At 43.9% G+C, this 22,731-nt stretch overlaps 1 protein-coding gene across 1 annotated transcript in view; it reads left to right on the forward strand.

Annotated features, from left to right (window-relative positions):
- Positions 1 to 22,731, forward strand: part of LOC8029407 (17-beta-hydroxysteroid dehydrogenase type 6) — a 39,762-nt gene that overhangs the window by 1,811 nt on the left and 15,220 nt on the right. Inside the window, exons 2-3 of the mRNA XM_029978507.4 lie at positions 2,930 to 3,136; positions 21,189 to 21,371. Coding sequence (XP_029834367.2) covers positions 2,930 to 3,136; positions 21,189 to 21,371 — 390 coding nt within the window. The remainder of the gene's footprint in view (positions 1 to 2,929; positions 3,137 to 21,188; positions 21,372 to 22,731) is intronic.

The following is a 22,731-nucleotide window of genomic DNA, read 5'->3' on the forward strand; positions in this document are numbered from 1 at the left end:
TTGAACTACCTGAACAATCTGGTTGTTTTTAATTTAGGATGGCGGGCATTGCATGAATACCAAGTTGTTAATTAAAGTATACTCTAAATTTACTGTATTTTTTTGTGCATTGTTATCAGTGATTCAACGAATGGATCAATTCATCTGCCAATGTATAAAAATATATATATTGTGGTAAGAAATCACTATTTTCTATCTATAGTTTTTTAAATGAAAATAACTTGACTTAAAACAAATACATCCGATTTAAATTAAATAAATTTTATTTATTTATTTATTTATTTTCTTCCTCGCAATTTTTTTCTACGCTAACTTTGCTACAGTGTCAGTGCCATTTAGCGATAATTAATGGCCGATATACATTTTTACAACCGGTTTTCCTTTGCTAGATGTCGACACGACGGTTTCACGTGTACAGTAGTCCTTTCTGATGTAGCATGCGACTGAGTTGAATAGATTTATTGCTAAATTGCCCTAGCATTAACAAGCATGCAGGGAACGTAGTTACAGGCGCTGCGCGTGCCGGCATTCTCAGTAGCATTTTTTAAAGCAAGGATCTGAAACAAGTGACAGTTCGCGCGTGCGTCCGCAAACACCTTTTTGTTATTATATCTCTGAAATCTTTAATGCAGGTAAGGCGAGTGAGCGCAGCACGTCACGGCTTGGTAACGAGAACTTTGCGTGAGATGTTGAAAGCGAAACGTGTCCACCACAGCTTTGATGGACGCTCGATGTGCGCGAGCGTGTGGACGCCTGCTCGTGGAGGCTTCCCAAATATATAAGCAGGCTGAACACGGTGTGAAGCCAAGTCGCCTAATGGTGATCGGTCACACGACAACGATGTTAACTGCATCAGTCCAAAGTGCAGGCCCGCAGGCGTTTCAAGGAGTTATTACTGCAGAGAAAACAGTTGCCTCAGGGCACGCTTGTTTGATCAAACGAACGCTCTGTAACGAAAATAAACTGACCGGGTATTTTGCCCGGTTCTTTGGCTATGTGTGGTTTTGCTGAAAACGGAAGAATCAGCAGAATTTGGTGTCCTAATCATGCTTGCCTGATTCTTTTTTTTTCTCCTTTGATGTAGTCATATCTAGATGCGAGTGTGCAGTACCGGCGGGTGGCATTTTACCATCAAGCTGAGAATAACTATTTTCTGAACTATAACACATAAACTATACTAGCTGAAGAGTTCAGAGTTTACGCAATGTGAATTATCTACAAGGGCGCACTATATACTTTTTGTAGATTGTTGTTTGTAAGGAGACGTGACAAACCTTTTGAATAATAGGTCATGTTAAGGAACATTCTTGTACTGTATTAGAAGTTTTTGTGTGCCTCTAATAAAGCAGGTACTTGTCAAGGTGGACAGCGTATGATAGCTTATAGCGTGCGGAATAGGAACCGGATGTAGATTATGCACAGGATGCGAACCATGTAGCAGTTGGGGACACTCTAAGGACAAACATTTTTTAACCAAAAGTTGTCCCTGAAATTCTACACCGGATAAGGAAAAAATAGTAAATTTTGCATCGGCACATTCTGAAAGAAATTAGTACAACTAATGGTATAAGCTCAACCTGACTATGATTCATAATTAAGCATCCCTTTCTAAGGTAAAGTGCATTACTGTAAAAACCAGCTACGCGATCTCGTGAAGAAATACCGGGGCGTCTGCACTTTCCGAATGTAAAAAGAAAAAACAATTCTAGGCAATACTTTGTCACTGTTCTAAAACCCGGTGTATATAAAGGCGCCGGCTATCATAACTGCTGCAAGAGCCCTGACGCTTCGTGTAGGCCGATTATTGTAAAATTCAACTCTTATATGGATAGGGAACTTGTGCTTTCGAAGGCCCGCCAATTGAAGGGCACGAACTTTCGCTTGAGTGAAGACTTCCTAGAAGATGTCCGCAAAGCAAGAAGAGGGTTGGTTACGTTCGCAAAAAACCAAGGACAACCCTTCGAACTACGCCATGATAAACTCGACTCGATCTATAGAATATTTCTTTCTCAATCATCAATGAAGATCTGTGATAAAATACTAAAAGGGCACGGAGATACAATTTTACAACCATCAGTTCACACTGAATCTTCTCTCCTGCCAATGAAAGATGTAAACAAGGTAAACACACCTCGAGCATCTCAAACTAAATTGCGTCTAACGGTGTAAATATTGCTAGAAAAAATTTGTTTTTCAAAGTATTTTTTTTTCTTTATATATACGCGTTTCATCTAGGCGATCTATAAAATGTCTTTTTTTATTGCAGTGTTCATTTAAGTTCTTTAAAAATTTAATTCTTTTTGCCGCCAATCAAGCCCAATATGGTTTAGGCAGGTTTGACTTCACACTCGCTTTGTTCATTTGCAATGAAATTCTTCTTAATAATAATATTATTATTACCATTAATACTAATATTATGTTTCACGTTGCGTACTTAAATTTGATGTGGACGCTTCTTTCCCCCGATCATTCACCCAGCTCGCTCCGTGCGTCGCAATAAATAACTCTTGGAAAAAGAGTCTCCGTCCCGAAATTTCCACATTCACAATTGCGTCACTTTGCTGCACACTAGGGACGATCCAGGATTTTGGCGTCCCCAAATGAGAATTATATCTGTTAATTCATGTTGATCATTTTTCTTGTCTTTTCTTTCAAATCTGGCCCGGTATAATAATCAATGCGCCTCGTCACATTGGGCATTGCGAGGGGAGTTTTTTTTTTTTTAAATTTAGCATTTGTCTTTCACGTGTCAATATAACACAGAAACATATTCTGCATGTCTTCGAACAGAATATAAACATTTCCACCTAAGGTTGTTATTTTAATTTTTGTAGGAATGGTTCTCATCTGTCCGTAATACAATTCATCTGAACAAAAATCCTCAAATTAAAATGAATCAGTGAATTGAGAAGAAAAAACATTGTTGCAGGTTGTGACACAGGGTTCGGCAACCTGCTGACAAGAAAGCTGGCAACAAAAGGTTACCATGTCTACGCCGGGTGCCTCTTCTCAAACGGAGGTGGAGCCCAGGAGCTGGCGAGCATCTCCAACGTTACAGTTTTACAGCTCAATGTGACCAAAGAAGATGAGATCGACGCAGCTTACGAAGCCGTCAAAAGGAGCCTTGGGCACAACGGTAAAAAATCTGACTAACGAATTACCATGCAAATAGTTTACTGCGTTTAGTTGCCTGAGAATGTCAAAAGAAGGGTTCTGCTTGCAAGAAGTTCTGAACGTAATGTGGCTTTCTAACTTTTTCCGCATAGTCACTCGAAGCCTAAAAAAGTGCAGCACGGAGCTTATCACTTTCCTGTTTCTTGCCTCGTGATCGGTTTTTTGACGTTCTTTTATCATTAATGTCGAGACCTTATTGGCTGTGGAGGGATAATGACATGCTGGAGACTCGAAGCCCAGCTCTCAGTGTAAAAGTAGCGCTTCAAGAACGTATTCACCGCGACCAATATCTGATATTGAAAAAAAAAAAAACATATTACAACGAATGGTCTCCCAGCATTAATGTTTTATGATGGAAGCTATGCCGGAACGCGGCATTTCAGCGACCACACCAATACTGAAGAAAAAAGAAATGCTGACATGGAACAAACGAGTACATGGTCTGATGCTTAAAATAGACAGAATGAAAACACTGAGCACGTTTAGAGTCAACAGCAGTCTTTAAAAAAAGAGTGTAGTTGTCGGTGAACGTCCTCCGTGTTTTTATTCTTTCTATTTGATCTATTCCTAATAGAACACGCTAGCTTTAACCAGTGGCTTGATGCTCGTACAAAAATAGTTGCGCCCTGCGACTTAAGTTTGTTACCACCCCGTGAGTACAAACATGTAGTACGAGATTTCGCTGTAATACAAAAAGGCAGTGTGTTGCCTGGTCAATACTTTACGGCTATAGGGTATGGAAAAATATATTTCTCTCCGGTTCAAAAATTAACGCTTGTTAACATTTCTTGCATAAAACAAACAGAAACAAAACGATAATTCGGTTGTTTTAGGTTTTCTTACTCGTTTTATTTTCCAAACGAAGTTGTGCAAGCAAATGAACTGTTGTACCAAAAAGGACTTACTGTAGGAAACAAAGTAGACAGTAAATGGTTTTGTTCATCAAACCACTGTCTAAAATAGATGCGAAGTTTCGATATCGTGTTCCTGCTTTAGTAACGGATGCTTGAAAAGCGTGCGCTATAGCCTACTATTATCACGTTTATTTGTGTGTGGTTCCTTTTTTGATGTCCTTATGATCTGATTCTTCTACCTGACCGGTTGCGGAACGATAATAAGAAGCCCTGACCTTCTCACGGCCTGCGCATCTTCAGCTTAGAGTGGTTACAACTTCCTCGCGCATGGTACAATGCCGAACATCCCAAGCCCGAATTCGCTTTGAGCCGCGTCTGCTGATCACACATAGCGCGCCGTTCTAAATTCAAACCAAAATACTTCTTTTAGCTTTAACTGCTCGTCATATTATGTATCTGATTGGTAGAGCCTGGTTGTTCAATTCACGTTCGGGGATTCTCGACAACCAGCCTAATGGGTATTTTACGTAAATCGACCAAGGCAAACTCCGAGACAAAGTAACAACCTGCAAGTCTCCAGTTTCGGGGCTGAAATTCACGTAAATAAGCCCCCCCTAGGCAAATTTTTAAATCTTCGCAGAGTACTACCTTGCTATTTTATTTGCATCGCTGTACAGATTCCATCAATTTTCAACAGGTATTCTTGAGACTTAGAATTTGGGAATACGAAAGAAAATAAATATAAACTTTACAAGGGGTTTCTCTGTATGAATGGTGATCTTTTCCAGTTTTCGCGGTCTTTATATTGAATCAACTTTTTAAGTTAGCAAGGTTTTTACACAACAACTAACACACATTTGACCGCACCGTGTGTTGTCAGCGCGCGTTTTTCATAAATTAATTTTACGTGAGATGAATCGTATGCACCTGCGCCGTGCTGATAGATGTGCCATTGTAGCAGCGTGATATCAGAAACGCGCGAGGGTCTATACGGCTCTGGCTTACAAAGATTAAATGCTTTTTTTTTCGAAGAATATATTCAACTTCGCTCGCTTGCATTAGACAAGGCACATACAGCACCAAATCCTTCCCTAGCGGGACGGACGATTCGCGTCTAAGAGGGTGCATGTGCGCCGCCTGCCAATGCTCTCACGCGTTCGCGCTGCGCAGAGAAGACTGCCCCCAGGCACGTAGCCAGGTGGGAGTGGTGCCCATAAGCCCGGTCCCCCCCCCCCCCCCCTGAAATCTTCCATTTTGCTGGGGCCTCCTCTCCTCCCACCCCCTCATACAGCATTTTGTCATGGGCCTTTCCGAAACAAAATCCTGGCTACGTGCCGGACTGCCGCCAACACACCAAGATACCGGATTCACCTAGGCAGCAGAGGCGGCTTTCTCAGCTGTCTCGACGAGTTTCTACGACGCTAGATGGCGCTAGTCACCCCTCGAAAATTCTAATGTAAAACACCGGGATGAAAGCCAAATATAAAGAGAGTTTGGCTACTCATTGAGAAGTATATGACGCAAATGAGGAGGCGCCATTAGCCGAAAGCGGGCTTGGCGTGTTCCAGAACGTCTTCAAGATTTCGGATAAGGCCAGCCAGAAGCCGGAAATAATACCCTGGCGGTGTTCGCGAGAGAAGAAAGTAATAAGTGCGTCGGGGTAACTCTCGGTGACTGAAAATGTGCTGCACGTGATGTTTCAATCACGGTCATCTAAAATCATAGGGGAAGAGCGCGACTAGCAGAAGGATCAACATAATCCGTACGCAAAGCGCCGAGGGCCGGGAACCTGCCGACCGAGCGGTCACACTCTGTCCGAGCAAAACAGAGTTTATGCGGTACCTTCTGTTTCTTACATCTATTTGCTTGATCGTAATCGAAACGCCACGTGCACAATATTTTCAACCACGAAGAGTTTCTACATTTAACCATTCGCTATTATTAAAAGTGCTTCTAGCTAGCATCGCTACACTGTAAAAAAAAATCCCGTCAAATTACGGAAATTGCCAGTTAATTTTTGATGCCGGTACAATTTCCGTTGTCTTGCATAACGGTCACAGCATTAACTAGGTATTACGTGCATGACAGTAATGAGGCCCTACGGTTTTTTCCCGTAACTTGACCCGTAGAAGCACGGCAGAAAACCGTAACTCTCATGTACCGTGATCCACAGATACGGGAATTGTTCCGGCATCGAAAATTAGCTGGCGTGTTGTCCGTAACTTGCGACGGCAAAAAACCGTAACAGTTAATGACTGAGCTGCACGTGATGTGCAACGACTGAAATCGTTCCGGCATCGAAAATTATCTGGCGTGTTGTCCGTAACTTGCAGCGGCAAAAAACCGTAATTCTCAATCACCGAGCTGTACGTGATGTGCCAAAACAGGAATCGTTCCTGCATACAAAATTAGCAGGTGTGTTGTCCACACCTTGCAGCGTCGGCCACAGCCTGTTGAACTGCTAGCTGCAGTGACTTAACAAAATGGATGTCTAAGTGAACAATAAATATAGCATTTTACTGCTCATTTATTGTTCACTGAGAAATCGGTTTTGTTAAATCACTGCAGCTAACATTTTAACAGGCTCTGGCCATTGCTGCAATGTGCGGACAACACGCCAGCTAATTTTCAATGTCGGAACGATTCCCGTCGTCACTCATGATGTGCAGCTCAGTGATTGAGAGTTACAGCTTTCTGCCGCTGCGAGTTACAGACAACACGTAAACCAATTTTTGATGCGGGAACAATTCAATTTAAATATCTAATGCCCAGGGAATGTGACAAGGCTGCAGGTCCAAGTTCTTTCAGGAGTCAATGCCAGCTGCGCATCCCAGAGATTAACAGCTGCTTAAACACTGTGTTAGAAATTTCGAGGAAGTGCACACAAGATACAGTATTAAGTAAAACATGTTCATACCTTTATTCTTAAGAAATAATTAGTGGGCCATGTCCAGCTTTCCTGTGAAAGGCTATCTCTAATTTTCTGAGCAATCAAGTCCATAGGAAGAATTACAGAACCTGGAAAATAAAACAAAAAATAAGGAATGTGGTTAGGTTATAAACAGAATGTGATGACAGAATAAACCTCCCAATTTCCGCAAGCTATGAGTTACACGTAAGGGCATTGAAAGAGCCTCAGCTGAACTCTGGCGGGCACTAAACAGTGAAACCAACTTGTGACTTGTGATATGAAACCATTTTAACAAGGGAAGTTAGGAAAATTCCTTAAGACAGAATTTCCGCATCCAATAAGTTACTTCAAGTTTGTTGTCACGAGTTAATTTCAGAAGTTACTGCCAGCTGTGCTTCCAGACTTAATTAAGCACCGTGTTAGTTGGGTTGTGCGAATATTCGGAATTACGAACTGTAGTTTCAAATAATACACTGTGCTGCTAACAGCACAGAAGAAGTGTGCTGTTAGTGTTTTTCGAAGTGTTGGTTGCGACGGGCTAGTCTCGTTGAGTGCGCTTCTTACCGAGCACCGTTGCAATGCGGAGAAGCAATACCTGCGGAAGCAAGCTCCGCGGGTGTTGCTTCTCCACAGTGCAACGGTGCTCGGTAAGAACCGCACTCAACAGGATAACCCACCACGATAAACACTTGGGAAAGTAGAAATATCGCAATTGCGTGCTTGGAAGAAAAGCATACATTGAACGCGGGGTGGTGCACGTGTGCCGGCTGTATTTAAAAATAAATGGAAACTTTGTGAATGTGCACATCTACTATGTAGTAAAAGTTTCAAAATTAAACTGACTGTTATGCAAGAGTATACTATGTTAGGCAGAGATGCCCTTACAACCTGCGTTCCTCATGCGCGATTCATTCTTTTAGAGCACAGCTCTTAGGCGCCCGTTTCCGGCTTAAGCGGCGTCGCCGTAATCGCGTTTTGCATTATGGGAAGTTTCCCATAATGACGTCACGAAGATTACCCTTGTGAGGGCTACGAGGGTTAGGGTCACGAGGGTTATCCTCACGAGGGTCACAAGCGTTACCCTCACAAGGGTTGCAAGAATTAGTTACCCTCGAAAGGGTTACCCTCACGAGGGTCACGAGGGCTACTCTCACGAGGATCACCCTCACAAGGGTCATGAGGGTTATGAGAGTTACCCTCACGAGGGTCACCCCCCTGAAGTCCCGTGACCTGCCCCCACGAGGTCGCGCAACCTCAGGGGGTCACCTATCCCTCAGTACCCTTCCCTCCACCTCCTCAAGAAATGCGCTCTTATCCGGCATTACAGGGAGTCGTAAACGGCTTTAATTTTTTAACTCAAATTGACGAAAGATTATTTTTTAGAGCAAGATTTGTAAATTCACTCAATTGGGCATCTCTATAGGATTCATTTTATGTCAAATCCATTGTTTACTTGCCATTCCAAGACATCAGAACTTCTGAAGTCACAGTTCATAAATATAGATAGATTAAACTTAGCTTATAAACAAACAAGTGGAACAACGTTCACAAGTTTAGCTAGGTTTTCGTCTAAGGATTATGCATGATAGTAAAAAGCATGGAAAAACTATTCAATATTCAAATCGAAAATATACAGCCAATACCTCTATTCGCTTTTAACTCAAAATCATCTATTCGCACAAGACTACATGTTAGTAAGAAATATCAAGCAAGTGCACGTAAGATGCAGTATGAAGTAAAACATGTTCATACCTTTATTCTTGAAAAATAATTAGTGGGCCACGTCCAGCTTTCATTTGGAAGGCAATCTAACTTCCAGAGCAATCAAGTCCACATGGAGAACTACAGAACCTGGAAAACAAAAACAAAAAATGTGGAATGTGTTAGGTTATGAACAGCATGCGATGACACAATAAACCTCCCAATTTCAGCAAACTACGAGTTACATCTAAGCGCATTGCAGGAGCCTCATCTTAACTCTGGCGAGCACTACAGTGAAACCAACTTGTAACTTATGATCCGAAACCATTTCAACAAGGGAGGTTAGAAAAAGTTCTTTGAAGACAGAATTTCCACATCCAATAAGTTACTTCAAGTTTGTTGTCACGAGTTAATTTCAGAAGTTACTGCCAACTGTGCCTTCCAGAGATAATTAAACACCGTGTTAGTAAGAAATTTCAAGCAAGTGCACATAAGATGCAGTACAAAGTAAAACATGTTTATACCTCTATTCTTAAAATAATTAGTGGGCTTGCTTTCCAGCTTTCACATGGAAAGCAATCTCTAACTTCCTGAACAATCAAGTTCATAGGGAGAACTACAGAACCTGGAAAACAAAACAAAAAAATGTGCTATGTGATTATGTTCTGAACAGAATGTGATGACAGAACGAACCTCCCATTTGCTGCAAACTATGAGTTACACATAAGCAGAGCTTGAAGTCTCCCTTAGGTTGAGGGGGTTCTTAAAAGAAGGGAGGAGGGCGGGAGGGGGGGTTCTGACGAAATGTATTAGATGCACATAAAATAAGACCGACTGCTGACTCTGTCCCCACCGTACCTGCAACCTTCAAAATGCTAATCCCCAAATGTCACATTCCTGAAAACAAGCTATTTTATTGCAAGATATGATTTTGATTTCACTAATGCTGGGGCCGTGGAGGAGGGTCCCAGACCATCCGTTAAAATCAGTGGGGGACCCCCTGAGACGACCCAGACTTTAAGCGCTGCTCATAAGTGCAGTGCAGAAACCTCAGCTTAATTCTGGCAGACGTTAGACAGTGAAACCAACTTGTGACTTATGCTACGAAACCATTTTAGCAAGGGAAGTTTGAAAAATGCCTTCGAAGATAAAGTTGCCGCATTCACAGAGTTTCTTCAAGCCTGCTGTCGCAAGTTAATTTCAGATGTTACTGCCAAGTGCACGTCCCAGAGATAAACAGGTGCTTGAAAACCATGTTGGTAAGAAATTTTGAGGAAGTGCACACAAGATGCAGTAGGAAGTAAAACACGTGCATACCTTCATTCTTGAAAATTAATTCATGGGTCATGTCCAGCTTTCATGTGGAAGGCAATCTTCATAACTTCCAGAGCAATCAAGTCCCTATGAACAACTACAGAACCTGGAAAAAAAAATGTGGTTAGGGTCTGAATAGAATGTGATGACAAACTAAACCTCCCGATATCTGCAAGCTATGAGCTCCACGTAAGTGCACTGCAGGTGCCAGTGTGATTTAAGAAAGTGCACCTCCCAGAGATAAACAGGTGCTTGAACACCGTGTTAGAAATTTCGAGGAAGTGCACACAAGATGCAGCAGGGAATAAAACACGTGGATACCTTTTTTCTTGAGAATTAATTGGTGGGTCACGTCCAGCCTTCATGTGGAAGGCAATCATCATAACTTCCAGAGCAATCAAGTCCATATGAACAACTACAGAACCTGGAAAACAAAACAAAAAACAAAGAAGATGCGGGATGTGGTTAGGTTTTGAATAGAATGCGATGACAAACTAAACCTCCCAATATCTGCAAACTATGAGTTACACTTAAGTGCACTGCAGGTGCAAGTCTGATTTAAGAAAGCTGTAAACCCCAAATGAAACTACTTGAAAGGGGCATGGACACAGAAATTAGGCAAGTTAGAGTATTTGTTACATGACAACACCTATTGGACCTACACGAAACATTTCAGAATATTTAAAACTCCAATAATTACAAAATTATTTTTTTTAATGTTCATCATTTTTATCTGGGGACCAGGATACCTTGACACAACTCCTACTGTGGCGACGGCAGCTCGTCGATAAACCACGTGACTCTGATTGAGGCGTTAAACAATCTCTCTTTCGTTGTTCTCTACCCGCGTTCGCCACGCCACGCCTGTCCGTTACTCAGGCTCTGTACCTCTTTCTTCTTCCGTCTCCCTTAATAAGTGACGTTGAATTCGAAGGAGCAAGCTGTGCCAGATATTCCAACTTCCCAAAACTTGGGAGGGAAAAGTGGGACAAAGGAGCTTAGTTGAGGCGAGGGACGCCTGGGCGCCTTCTGATCCATGCCTGAAAGTGCATACAAGAGATCTACGAGTGGCACCGCCCCGCAGCTTGGGACTGACTAGAGACACTACAGGGACAAGGCAGATGTCGTCACCAAGGCCTGGCTCGTTGGGTAGGTGGACCCGAGGGTCCCGCAACTAATTAAAATTTTTTGTGCGAAACTAATGCATTTTTTGATAAGCAAATTCGGCAGCTTTATAGTAACATGTAATGGGCTTCAGTGACATCCTTCGATTTCATTTTTTCCATTCCTGAAAAATCTAGAACCATTTGAATGCTAAAGTAATACCTACAGCTGTTGTTTTGTTCTACACATACACATTAACAATTGTTTATGTGTACGTGAAATTAATGCTTAATCTATTTAGAATGTTGTTATTGCCGCTACAAATTCTTGTTCCCCCCCCCAATGCATTCCATGAGAATGCCCTTAAGGTAATGAACTTGAACTTGAGCTGAAGTAATTCCCATGAAACATAGCGTGGATTTTTATGGTACTCCAACCAAAACAGAGCCACAAGTGATCCTACTCGTCAATATAATTAGGATAAAAATGCATGGCGACTAAAACTGTAGACTGGCTTGTTGATACGCCACAAAGGAAACATAAAAAACAGGTACGGATAGAAGTGACTCGGCAAACAAAGGGATCTCTCAGTGGAGGTTGCTACCAGGAATTACAGATAAAACAAAACATAGAAGATAACTTAAATCATATGGCACCACCTACCCCCCATGGATATCAGTTTGTGTATTGAACAGAGAAGAGGAGCAAAAAAAACGTTGGAAGAGGAGACACCTCCAGGTGCATTGTATGGTGGGAACAATATGCGATCCACTTTTGCATAGCCTATGCAGGTCAAGCAAAGCCCCATATCAAAGACAGCCCTCGGTGCCGTGTGAACATTCGGCAGTACAGTTACCAGATGCGGTTGCATGACCGAGTTCAATAAGATCAGATAACTGCAGGCTATCAGGATAGAATCGCAAGGATATGTGGAAGCTGGTGAAATTTTGGCTCGTGACAACCACAACTGCTTCCTCATCCGGTCCATCCCTTTGTTAAAAAAGGATCTTGATCCCCTTCAACCAATAAACAAAAGCAAGCACCCTCAGCATTCAGATAAGGTAGGTGGTACAAGGTGATTCCTTGTTGTGTAGTATGTACCATAGAAATAAACCAGAGATGCAAATGGTGAACTGTGAGCTTAGAAATAATGTGTCACTTGTCTTTCTTTCTGTTTTTTTTGGGGAATCAAATTATTTGCAATCTTTCTTATCTGTGCCACTTATATATAATTAAAAATGGAGGGAACCAGATTTGTGAACATATGAAGAAAAACTATTTTCCTTGTACCGAACGACACTCCAAGTACAACTCTTAGCTACCGTAGAATACCATGCATCCGCCCATTCCACATTAAACGCCGATATCCAAATTTCTAAAATCTCAGAAAATATGCACAGTACATTTATACGTAAAGTTGATGACCAGGCAAGCGCCCATTCCCCATTTTTTCGCGATTACCTCTAAATTTTGAGTGGGCGCTTGCCTGGTATTTTACAGTAATACAGTAGCCTACAATTGAAATAAAGTGGTGTTGTATCCTGCATGCCAAAAGATGCACAAAGGCTTGCCCAGTGTGATGCAGATGGACGCTGCGGGAAGCTCTTTGAGTTGAACATTGGAGATGTGTGTTACATTCTAAAAGTAAACAATGAAGCCCCCCCCCCCAGTTCAACTTCAAACCATATCATTATCTGAGCATGTTTCAAAGGCAAGAAAGCACAAGTGGCTAATTTTTCCATGCATTAACAGACAAAATGGAATCATCAGTGGTGAAGCTTACAAAAGAACTGCTTGTAGCAGCTTCTGCAGCAAAAACATGGCTTTTGTAGCACATATTTCATTTAATTTATTTCACACTGCAAACTTAAGGACATGACGTCCCGAAACCAAGACCACACGCAACGAAAACAGCACAACCAAGCACCGGGGCAGAATACCACTAGCAGACAATAGTTGCTTGAACGACGGCAAGTTAAAGTATTCAAATAACGAACCTGCAGCAAAAAGATGTCCGAGCGTTTCTTCATGGCTGTGGTAGCGTGCCTCGAATGACTGGCGTGGGATAGCGGCTTCTGTAGAGGCATCGTAGCTGAAGACCAGTGCTGGCAGGCTCCTAATGCTCCCAACTTGAAATCCACCAAGATGGGTCCCAGGAACCACTGTTTTCCCGTGGTTGGCTCGAGAACAATCAATTTCGTGGCGTCCTGTGGTTCGTCCAGCATATGGGCCCCGTCATTGCTGGCGATGCTCAGAAGTATAATCTGCAGCAAAAAGATGCGTGAGCGCTTCATCACGGCTGTGGTAGCGTTTCCCCCAGATTAGAGCTTTTGGAGCAGGCGATTCCGGTTTATCACATTGTAAAAAGCGATGAAAGTACTATAGAAATTCCCGCAGTTCCTCACAGTGTCATAAAAACTATTATAACTGCAATTATGATACACAATTATTCACAGCAAAAAGATTGCTATTGGAAAAGGGAATAGAAAGCAAAAACACAGAACTTTGGCAATGACCTCATTGCCGTTAAAGCTTGATGCAATAACTAAATCAGTCCCATCTTCGACAACTGCAAAGCAACGAAACTATTTAAACATAGCGAATAAACCACACGTCACAACAAGCCTTTTTCCCTAAAATGAAAATAATGGGAGGAAGATTCATACGAGTGTTCCTCAAGTAATCGGTGCCACCGAAACAACGATTGACACCGCTCTTCCTCCCACGCAAGGCATCAATAATTGTTCCAGCCAAGGAGAAGCTACTACAAAAGGGAAACTAAGGGTTGGACACTCTTCTCGGAAAGTGGCCACTTTTTGCTTGAGCATGTTTTTTAATAGTCGCTTTTACGTAGGCAAATATAAGCGAGTAACTTGGGGTTCCTCAATTTCATGAAAGAAAAAAATTGCTTTCGTCTATGGAAGCTCACCGTGGGACGGAAGTGGTTTGTGTACCTCAGTCCTATTTATTATCGAATGGTAATACATCATAGCTGCTGAAAGTATTTAATGAATCATAGCGGCCGAAGCAGGTGGCATGTCGTCATCTTCTTCCAGCCAGCATCTAATTAAGAGCCTCAAGTAAAAGTGTGTTCAAATGCTAGATCAAGGCATGTGTTCATGGGTGCCATTAAATTGCAAAGTTTTGCTGTTGGCTGCGGGTATACGGGCAGTTTTTCAACGTAAATCCGGTTAAAAACAGATGCTTGAAGATTTTACGCGAAGAATAAAATAACACTTTTCTATAGACACCATTTTTGTTCCAATAGTTTAAGCATTTTTTACACGCAGAAAACTGTATAATCCACCATCTTTAACGCTGCCATTAAATTGCAAACACACACCATAATTTAAGTTGAATGCACTCTTACTTGAGGCTCTCTAGCGTCTTATGACGTCAGTGGTGCCATCCCGTGGAACCACCGACGTCATGCACGCACGACCGTCGTTCGCGCGGTAGGCCTACCTCACTGATCTCTAATATAGGGGCCTGGAAGGCGCTTAGCCTAGCTCGGAGTCGGGCACGAGTGAAGCCATCGGAAGTTCGATGCTTGTCCCAGAAGTCGAGTGTTTGCTGGGTTTTATAATGGATTTAGTTAATGTTTTGGTTCATGCTTTCTTGCATTTTAACGTGGGTTTTAATAATCCCTTTAAGGAATCAATCTTGAGAATGAGGCTCTTGAACTTGGGGAGTGTACACTTAATCAACTAGAATCTCAAAATTCTCAGACATGAAATGGCTTCCAAGAAGACATCTCGGGCCTGCATGAACTGTTATTGCGCGACAAGCAGGCTCTATTGTTATAACAAAAACAAATCAAGCGCCTTGGACACTGTTTTGACCACCGCTCGTAAGAGTGGGAAAACCTGTCAAGCACTCGCTTCCGTGACAACCTGCTTACTTTCGGTAGCTTTATACCTGTTCGCTCAATGCGCCATCCAGCAATCTAGTGGAGATTATTGGCCCACCTCAAAACAAACTGGCATAGACAAGAACTTTTTTTTACACATAAACTCACTGATCTCTATGACAATCGTTCAATCGCGCATCCCCGCTCTGCGAGTGCGGCCACCAGACGGCAATGTTGCACGTCGAAAAATCGTGTTTTTGGAGCGTTGCGGAGGCTGGCCGCAGCGTGCTGAAGACACGTTTTCTACTTGTTCGTCGTCATTCGCCAAAAACATTTTTTTAAAACCCTGTGTAAGCCGGATACTTGCTAATGAGAACATGTGTGAGCTTTTACGGAAGCGCAGTGCCGCAAGAAAAAAGCACAACTCGTCGAAAGCAAGTTTTGACGGTCTTGCGGCATGATCAAAGCTTCCTTGGCATGCCGAAGCGCTGAGTCTCTGTGCTTTCGCACGCTAGATTTGTGAACATATGAAGAAAAACTATTTTCCTTGTACCGAACGACACTCCAAGTACAACTCTTAGCTACCGTAGAATACCATGCATCCGCCCATTCCACATGAAGTGCCAATAATCAAATTTCTAAGATCTGAGAAAATATGCAGAGTACATTTATATGTAAATTTGATGGCCTGGCAAGCGCCCATTCCCCATTTTTTCGCGATTATCTCTAAATTATGAGTGGGCGCTTGCCTGGTATTTTACGGTAATGCAGTAGCCAACAACTGAAATAAAGCAGTGTTGTATCCTGCATGCCAATTAAGGGATGCACAAAGGCTTGCCTAGTGTGATGCGGATGGACGCTGCGGGAAGCTCGTTGAAGTTGAACATTGGAGATGCGAGTTACATTCTAAAAGTAAACAATGAAGCCCCCGCCGCACCCCCCCCCCCCCCCCCCCCCCAGTTCAACTTCAAACCATATAACTATCTGAGCATGTCTCAAAGGCAAGAAAGCACAAGTGGCTAATGTTTCCATGCATTAACAGACAAAATGGAATCATCAGTGGCGAAGCTTACAAAAGTACTGCTTGTAGCAGCTTCTGCAGCAAAAACATGGCTTTTGTAGCACATATTTCATTTAATTTATTTCACACTGCAAACTTAAGGACATGACGTCCCGAAACCAAGACCACACGCAACGAAAACAGCACAACCAAGCACCGGGGCAGGATACCACTAGCAGACAATAGTTGCTTGAACGACGGCAAGTTAAAGTATTCAAATAACGAACCTGCAGCAAAAAGATGTCCGAGCGTTCCTTCATGGCTGTGGTAGCGTGCCTCGAATGACTGTCGTGGGATAGCGGCTTCTGTAGAGGCATCGTAGCTGAAGACCAGTGCTGGCAGGCTCCTAATGCTCCCAACTTGAAATCCACCAAGATGGGTCCCAGGAACCACTGTTTTCCCGTGGTTGGCTCGAGAACAATCAATTTCGTGGCGTCCTGTGGTTCGTCCAACATATGGGCCCCGTCATTGCTGGCGATGCTCAGAAGTATAATCTGCAGCAAAAAGATGCGTGAGTGCTTCATCACGGCTGTGATAGCATGTCCCCCACATTTGAGCTTTTGGAGAAGGCGATTACGGTTTATCACATTGTAAAAAGAGATGCAAGTACTATAGAAATTCCCACAGTTCCTCACAGTATCATAAAAACTATTATAATTGCAATTATGATACACAATTATTCACAGCAAAAAGATTGCTGTTGGAAAAGCGAATAGAAAGCAAAAACACAGAACTTTGGCAAGGACCTCATTACCTTTAAAGCTTGATGCAATAACTAAATCAGTCCCATCCTCTACAACTACAAAGCAACAAAACTATTTAAACATAGCGAATAAACCACACGTGAGAACAAGCATTTTTCCCTAAAATGAAAATAATGGGAGGAAGATTCATACGAGTGTTTCTCAAGTAATCGGTGCCACCGAAACAATGCTTGACACCACTCTTCCTCCCACGCAAGGTATCAATAATCGTTCCAGCCAAGGAGAAGCTACTACAAAAGTGAAACTAAGGGTCGGACACTCTTCTCGGAAAGTGGCCACTTTTTGCTTGAGCATATATTTGAATAGTCGCTTTTACGTAGGCAAATATAAGCGAGTAACATGTGTGAATTCTTATGGAAGCGCAGCGCCGCAAGAGAAAGGCACAACTCGTCGAAAGCAACTTTCGACGGTCTTGCGGCATGATCAAAGCTTCCTTGGCATGCCGAAGCGCTGAGTCTCTGTGTCTTCGCACGCGAGGATGCCGATCAAAAATTGGTGACGCGAAAATGTTTTGAAGGTGTGTCATGCGTAGATGTCTTTGCATCTTATATCGGCTAAAGAGTTCTGGAGCATCCAGATGTTCAGGCAAGTTGCTATCAATAAAGGGGGGAAAGCAATCCGTACAGTAGCTCTTATGCACTATTAACCACGGCTGTGTTTCAAATCTACTCTAATAGATCACATAGCAGCACAAATAGAGCAACGCTGTAGAGCAAGGAGAGTTTTCGAAGGCAAAAGTACAAGACGGCGAGAATGAAGATCTTTGAAGCGCGGTCCATATGGTCGTGTGCAGTCTGTTGACCAATCCCAATTAGGCGAGCCGTGCTCAAACGTAAAGTGAAATTAAGTAGGTTGATAATGAGACACCGCTGATCACTGATGAGGAGCTGTTGTGCGCAAGATTCTCTGAACCGTCTAACAAAAAAAAAAAAAGAAGTACTTTCCCCCCCTCTTCCGTCGCCACTTAGTTACAAATACAGTCGTCAGAGTAAAATAAACCAGAGGCGATCCAGAGGCACATACGGCCAGGGTGTTGGAACGAAATGTTTTTCGTTCCGTTTTCATTTTCGTTCCATACGAAAAATTTCCGTTCCGTTTCCGCTCCGGAACGAAAAAATAATGCTCCGTAACGGTTCGTAACGGTTTCTTTCTATAAAAAAAAAAATCGCAACAAAAATTAAAAGGAACGTGACGTTTATTTTTACACAAAAATAGATAATTCAGGCGCTCGAGAGGAATCCGCGGAAACGACATTGCTTCTGAGATCATGTTCATTGCCTTGAGACTGAGATCATGATCAAGGCACCGAGCATGATCTCAGAAGCAGCACGGTGAAAGGCAGGACCTCTGGTCCGATAAAATAAATTTCAGCGCCGAGAAGGCCCTGAAGGCCCATAGGGATGAAGACGTACACTTTCGCAACAGAGTCTCAGACTGCCGTATCCGTAGAAAAACAAAAGATGGACTTCTACAACACCGGGTCACAAACTTCCCGCGCTTGCCGTGATCTGTTGTTTGTCTGTGTCGTCCGAAGAAGCATGGAGGGAGAGGGCGCAAGTGCCAAGGAGAGCATTGCGAGCGTGTGGAGGCGTCGCGCCACCGCGCTCTCATTGGTGGGAAGCAATGGCGCCTTGAGTCATGTTTTTTGTTTCTCGTTGTATTTTTTTGTCTTTGTTTTTGCTATGCTTGTTCGCCCGGAGTTTAGACGCGGGGCGATGGCTTGCTTGTCTTCTCTTTAATTATGGTACAAACCAACGGCAGTCTCTTCGCTGCGTGAAACGAATTACTGAAATACCTGATATTTTCCCTTGAACCGAAAACCGATAAGAAAATTTTTCGGTTTCACTCCGGAACAAAATAATAAATAACGTTTCGATTACGTTTCCGTTCCGCCAAAAAATATCGTTTTTTTCGTTTTTCGTTTTTGGTTTTCGTTTTGTTCCGATACCCTGCATACGGCTACAGGCACATTGCACTCGCAAAACACATTCACACGGTGTCGATTCTTGACCGGCATCCAAGCGTGCGAAGGCATAGAGACGCAGCGCTTCGGGGTGCCAGGGAAGCTTTGAACATGCTGCGAGACCGGCGAAACTTGCTTTCGACGAGTTGTGCCTTTTTCCTGCTGCACTGCGCTTCCGCAAAAATTGTCATGTGTTTTCATCGGCAAGTCTCACGTCGAGTTTTAAAGAACTTCTTCGGTGAATGACGACGAACGAGTAGAAACCGTGTCTTCAGCACGCTGCCGCCAGCCTCCGCAACGCTCCAAAAGCGCGCTTTCTCAACATGCAAGATTGCCGTCCGGTGGCCGCACTCGGGCTGCAGCGATCAAGCGGGGGTACGCGATCCAGCTATTGTCCTAAACATCAGTGTATAAACTAGAGAAAACACGACATGCTCTTAAATTCAGTACGCGACAGCGCTCATTATTATTATTCAATGAGCGCGCTTCAGTCTTTCATGTTAAAATCTGATTTCTCCGGTTCTTACCGCGCCCGAAAGCGAAAGGGTGACGGCGCCCGAAAGCAAAACAGGTACGAACAGAAGGAGTTCGGGAGAGCCCACTCAGTCCAGAGCAAACCAAACACTGATGGCGATGAGCCCTGCGCCTGCACACGTCCATCGAGTCGAGTCTGATGCGTGGATAGGTTTCCCTCGCGCAACTGAGTCGGGAAGCTAAAGCAAAAAATATGGCGCCTTTTCTGAATCAGCCCGCGCTATTGCTTTAAGTTACGCGTCTTTGATTCCTTCTGCACTTCGGTTATCTCGCAAGGCGCATGCGAAAATGAGCTAGCTTACCTTCTTAGTCTGGTTGAATGGTGAAAGATGATCGCCGCGACGACGAAGAGTGCTGCCGCCCTCCCGGCCCGTGGTGGTTCACGCGCGAGCGAGCATACGGACCGGGAAGTAAACATCACGTGATGGACGGCGCTCCTCGCTCGGTCGTCGTCGTCCGCGAGCTGAGTGCGCCGGCCTTTGGGTGGGTCTCCCTCCGCCGTTCGAAAGAGATTTTAGCATTGGCACGAATGGCAAGTAACATGAGACATCTGCCAACAAAAAAACTATCTCTAGAGCAAACGTGGCGTGTGTTATGTGTTTTTACTTGAAAGAAAAGGGAACATAGACCTGAACTAAGAAATATGGGAAGCCGTACATTTACGGACTCGTGCCGTCATGTCGCCTCTACGGCGTTTTGTCCGTGCGCGCCTCTCACGGCGCTTTCCAGTTTTGAAAAAGGCTGTTAACTGACGTTTTTTTTTTACAGTGTAGGGATGCTTTTCGGCTTCTGGTTGGCCAAGAGAGCCATCCAAGCCATCTATTTGCATTTGGTACACGCCCTGACTTTGTCCGCTCCTCCCATTGACCAAACTCTCTGGCTCTGCCCGGGACTGCGCCCGTACAGCAGTTCCTACTGCGCAAAAGTTGTCGGTGCCATGGACATTGCATTTCCGCAGTGAAGTGTATTCCCCCTAGTACGATGCCTGGAATGTGTCTCTGTCTGGTGTGTTCACTGCGTCTGAAGAAGTGATCCTCGATTTCTGCCTGACGACATCATTGAAGTGTCATGTTGTTGACAATTACATTCCTGGCGGTGTCACAGCGGTGGCGGATGGTGTGGAAGACACTTGTGCTGCCGCAGGTCGCACCAGCTTAACCATAGCCTCCTTTATACTCAAAAGGCCTGGCAGTTCGACGACAGAGCCATAGGGTGCCCGGTCGCGGATTTGGAGCGCTGAGGATCTGGTATCAAGGAGCATTAAGGAGCCATTTCTCAGGGAACCTGGACGTGAGCGCACAGCTTTTGTAGCCACGAGGACCCGAAACACACTCGCTCGCTCGGAAAAAGTGTGTTTCGGCGTTTGGCCACAGCGGGGCGTCGGTCACGTGGCTCTCCTCTCATCCGTTGTCTGCCGCTCCACCTTTTCAATTTCGGCGGCCGCTTCTCCTGGCGATCTGGCAGGCTTTTACAGTATATAAGAGGCTATGACTTAACCGCGTCCTCGGAAGCTTCCGCATCCAGTATTTGTGACACACCTCCGACAGCGGAGCTCACGTTCTCTAGTGCTTCTTTACAGAACTTCTGCGCCCAACCCCCAGGATTGCGACATCCGACCCTATGACGCTCCGGCTTTTGTTACGTCATTTGTTGCCACTTCGGGACTACTGTCGATACGTGGGCGGAAGGGGACGTTAAACACGCAATTCGGAGTGGCGTTTAAGGCGCGGCTCCCCTAATACACCAACACAGTGTTTATAAACTCAGCCGCTCTGTCCACACCAGATTTGGGCACTGCGCGTGCGCACAGACCAAATTCGGGAGGAGTGAAGTGTATGCGCATGCGCAGTGACGACAGCAGCGCCACCGCAGTAGCTTGATGTCAGTGAGTTGAGTTTGTCTGTAAATTGTTCGACTGAATAACGGCTGTCGGGTTTTTCTCTCTGCCCCTTACTACAGTGCTCTGGGCCGTGGTCTCGAACGCCGGTACGCTCAATGTGGGATTCATCGAGTGGCAGAGTACGAAGACAATCCGAACTGACTTCGAAGTGAGCGTCCTAGGAGCAGTGAACGTATCTAAGAAGTTCATGCCGCTCCTCAAGAAATCCCGAGGTCGTCTCCTTTTCGTCTCCAGCATCGCGGGTATGTATATGCCGTCAGCCACTTTTCGCAATACGGCAGTCACGTTCAATGCCATAGTTTAGGGGTCGTGTGAAAGAGGCAGATATCTTGACTTTCACCAGCATCCTATATAGCGCTAAATATTTACGTATAAATACATTGAGGATTTTTATAAATAAGCTTAAGAAAGAAAACGGCCAAAACCACGAGGGTATCCGCGTCTCCAGCTCGACGCTCGCCCTCCCGCGGCGGAAACGGGAAGCGCTCTAGTGAGGGTCCCCCGATTCTCCTGCTCAGCGGGCACGGCGGAACTGCTTGGGACCGTGGCTCGCGAAATGTCAAAATTCCAAATGCGTACAACACTCTTCACTGTCCCAACGTAGTGCTGCAGTCGGTGTGTAATTGTACCTTACTGTAGAGTCTTAGTATTGAGCATAGAAGCAAACGCAAGCGGTGTGTGGTTGCGTTACTGTTGCGTGCCCCACGTTGTGCGTGCGTTTTATCGCCATGCGCTATCCAAGACCGCAATTTTGGGCTCCGCACACACGCAGTGTAGAACATGCAAAGCTAACGCAAGCACACAGCGCTTGCATTTGCTCGTATACGCAATACTAAAACTCACTACTGTTTCACCGGCTTCCAACGCCAACGAAACGTGCTGCAGTGAGCAGATGCGCAAGCAGGTCGGCGTTGCTTCGAACTGGAAAGGCTGAGATTCTCAAAACGACGGAGCGTAAAAATGAAGTAACTGAACGTCATAAAAAAATTGGTAATTAAAAAAAATTCTTTTGGGCATTTGGTTTGGAAGGATATTGGTTGCGATTTTGGGCATTTTGCCGATTGTCAAAAGGCGCGACTTTGATAGCAAAATATACTTTACCCACAATTAATGTAAATTCAAACGGATTTCTCACATTAGCTAGAATGTTTTCACTGATTTTAGACTATTTTTATTTTATTACTTGGTAATATATACTGCTACAATTGACACCCGTGATAATAATTAGCGCACTTTTGATTGTCATATTTGTTCGCGCGTTGGATATTAAATCATAAGCAGCAAGTTATGTTAGAGCTTGAAAAATTACGTATTAAAATATCTAAATTTTAATATTAATATGAATACAAATCGCGGCGATGTGTGCCCCCAATTAACGCCAAGATCATGAAAATACCATATTTAACCATAATAGTCTTTCCAGAATGGTATAATTTTGTTTTCTTTTTAGCCCTCTGACATTGTCATCAAGATAACAGACAAACAGTCAAACACTCGATGGAATATAAAGCCTTATGCGTCGCGCGTTGCTAAAAAACACACACACACACACACACACACACACACTTCAGCTGTCTGATTCGGATTCCGTCTTTGAGTTGT

This window comes from Ixodes scapularis, unplaced genomic scaffold (assembly GCF_016920785.2).
Source record: "Ixodes scapularis isolate PalLabHiFi unplaced genomic scaffold, ASM1692078v2 PGA_scaffold4__175_contigs__length_147842914, whole genome shotgun sequence".
NCBI classification, from domain to species: domain Eukaryota; kingdom Metazoa; phylum Arthropoda; class Arachnida; order Ixodida; family Ixodidae; genus Ixodes; species Ixodes scapularis.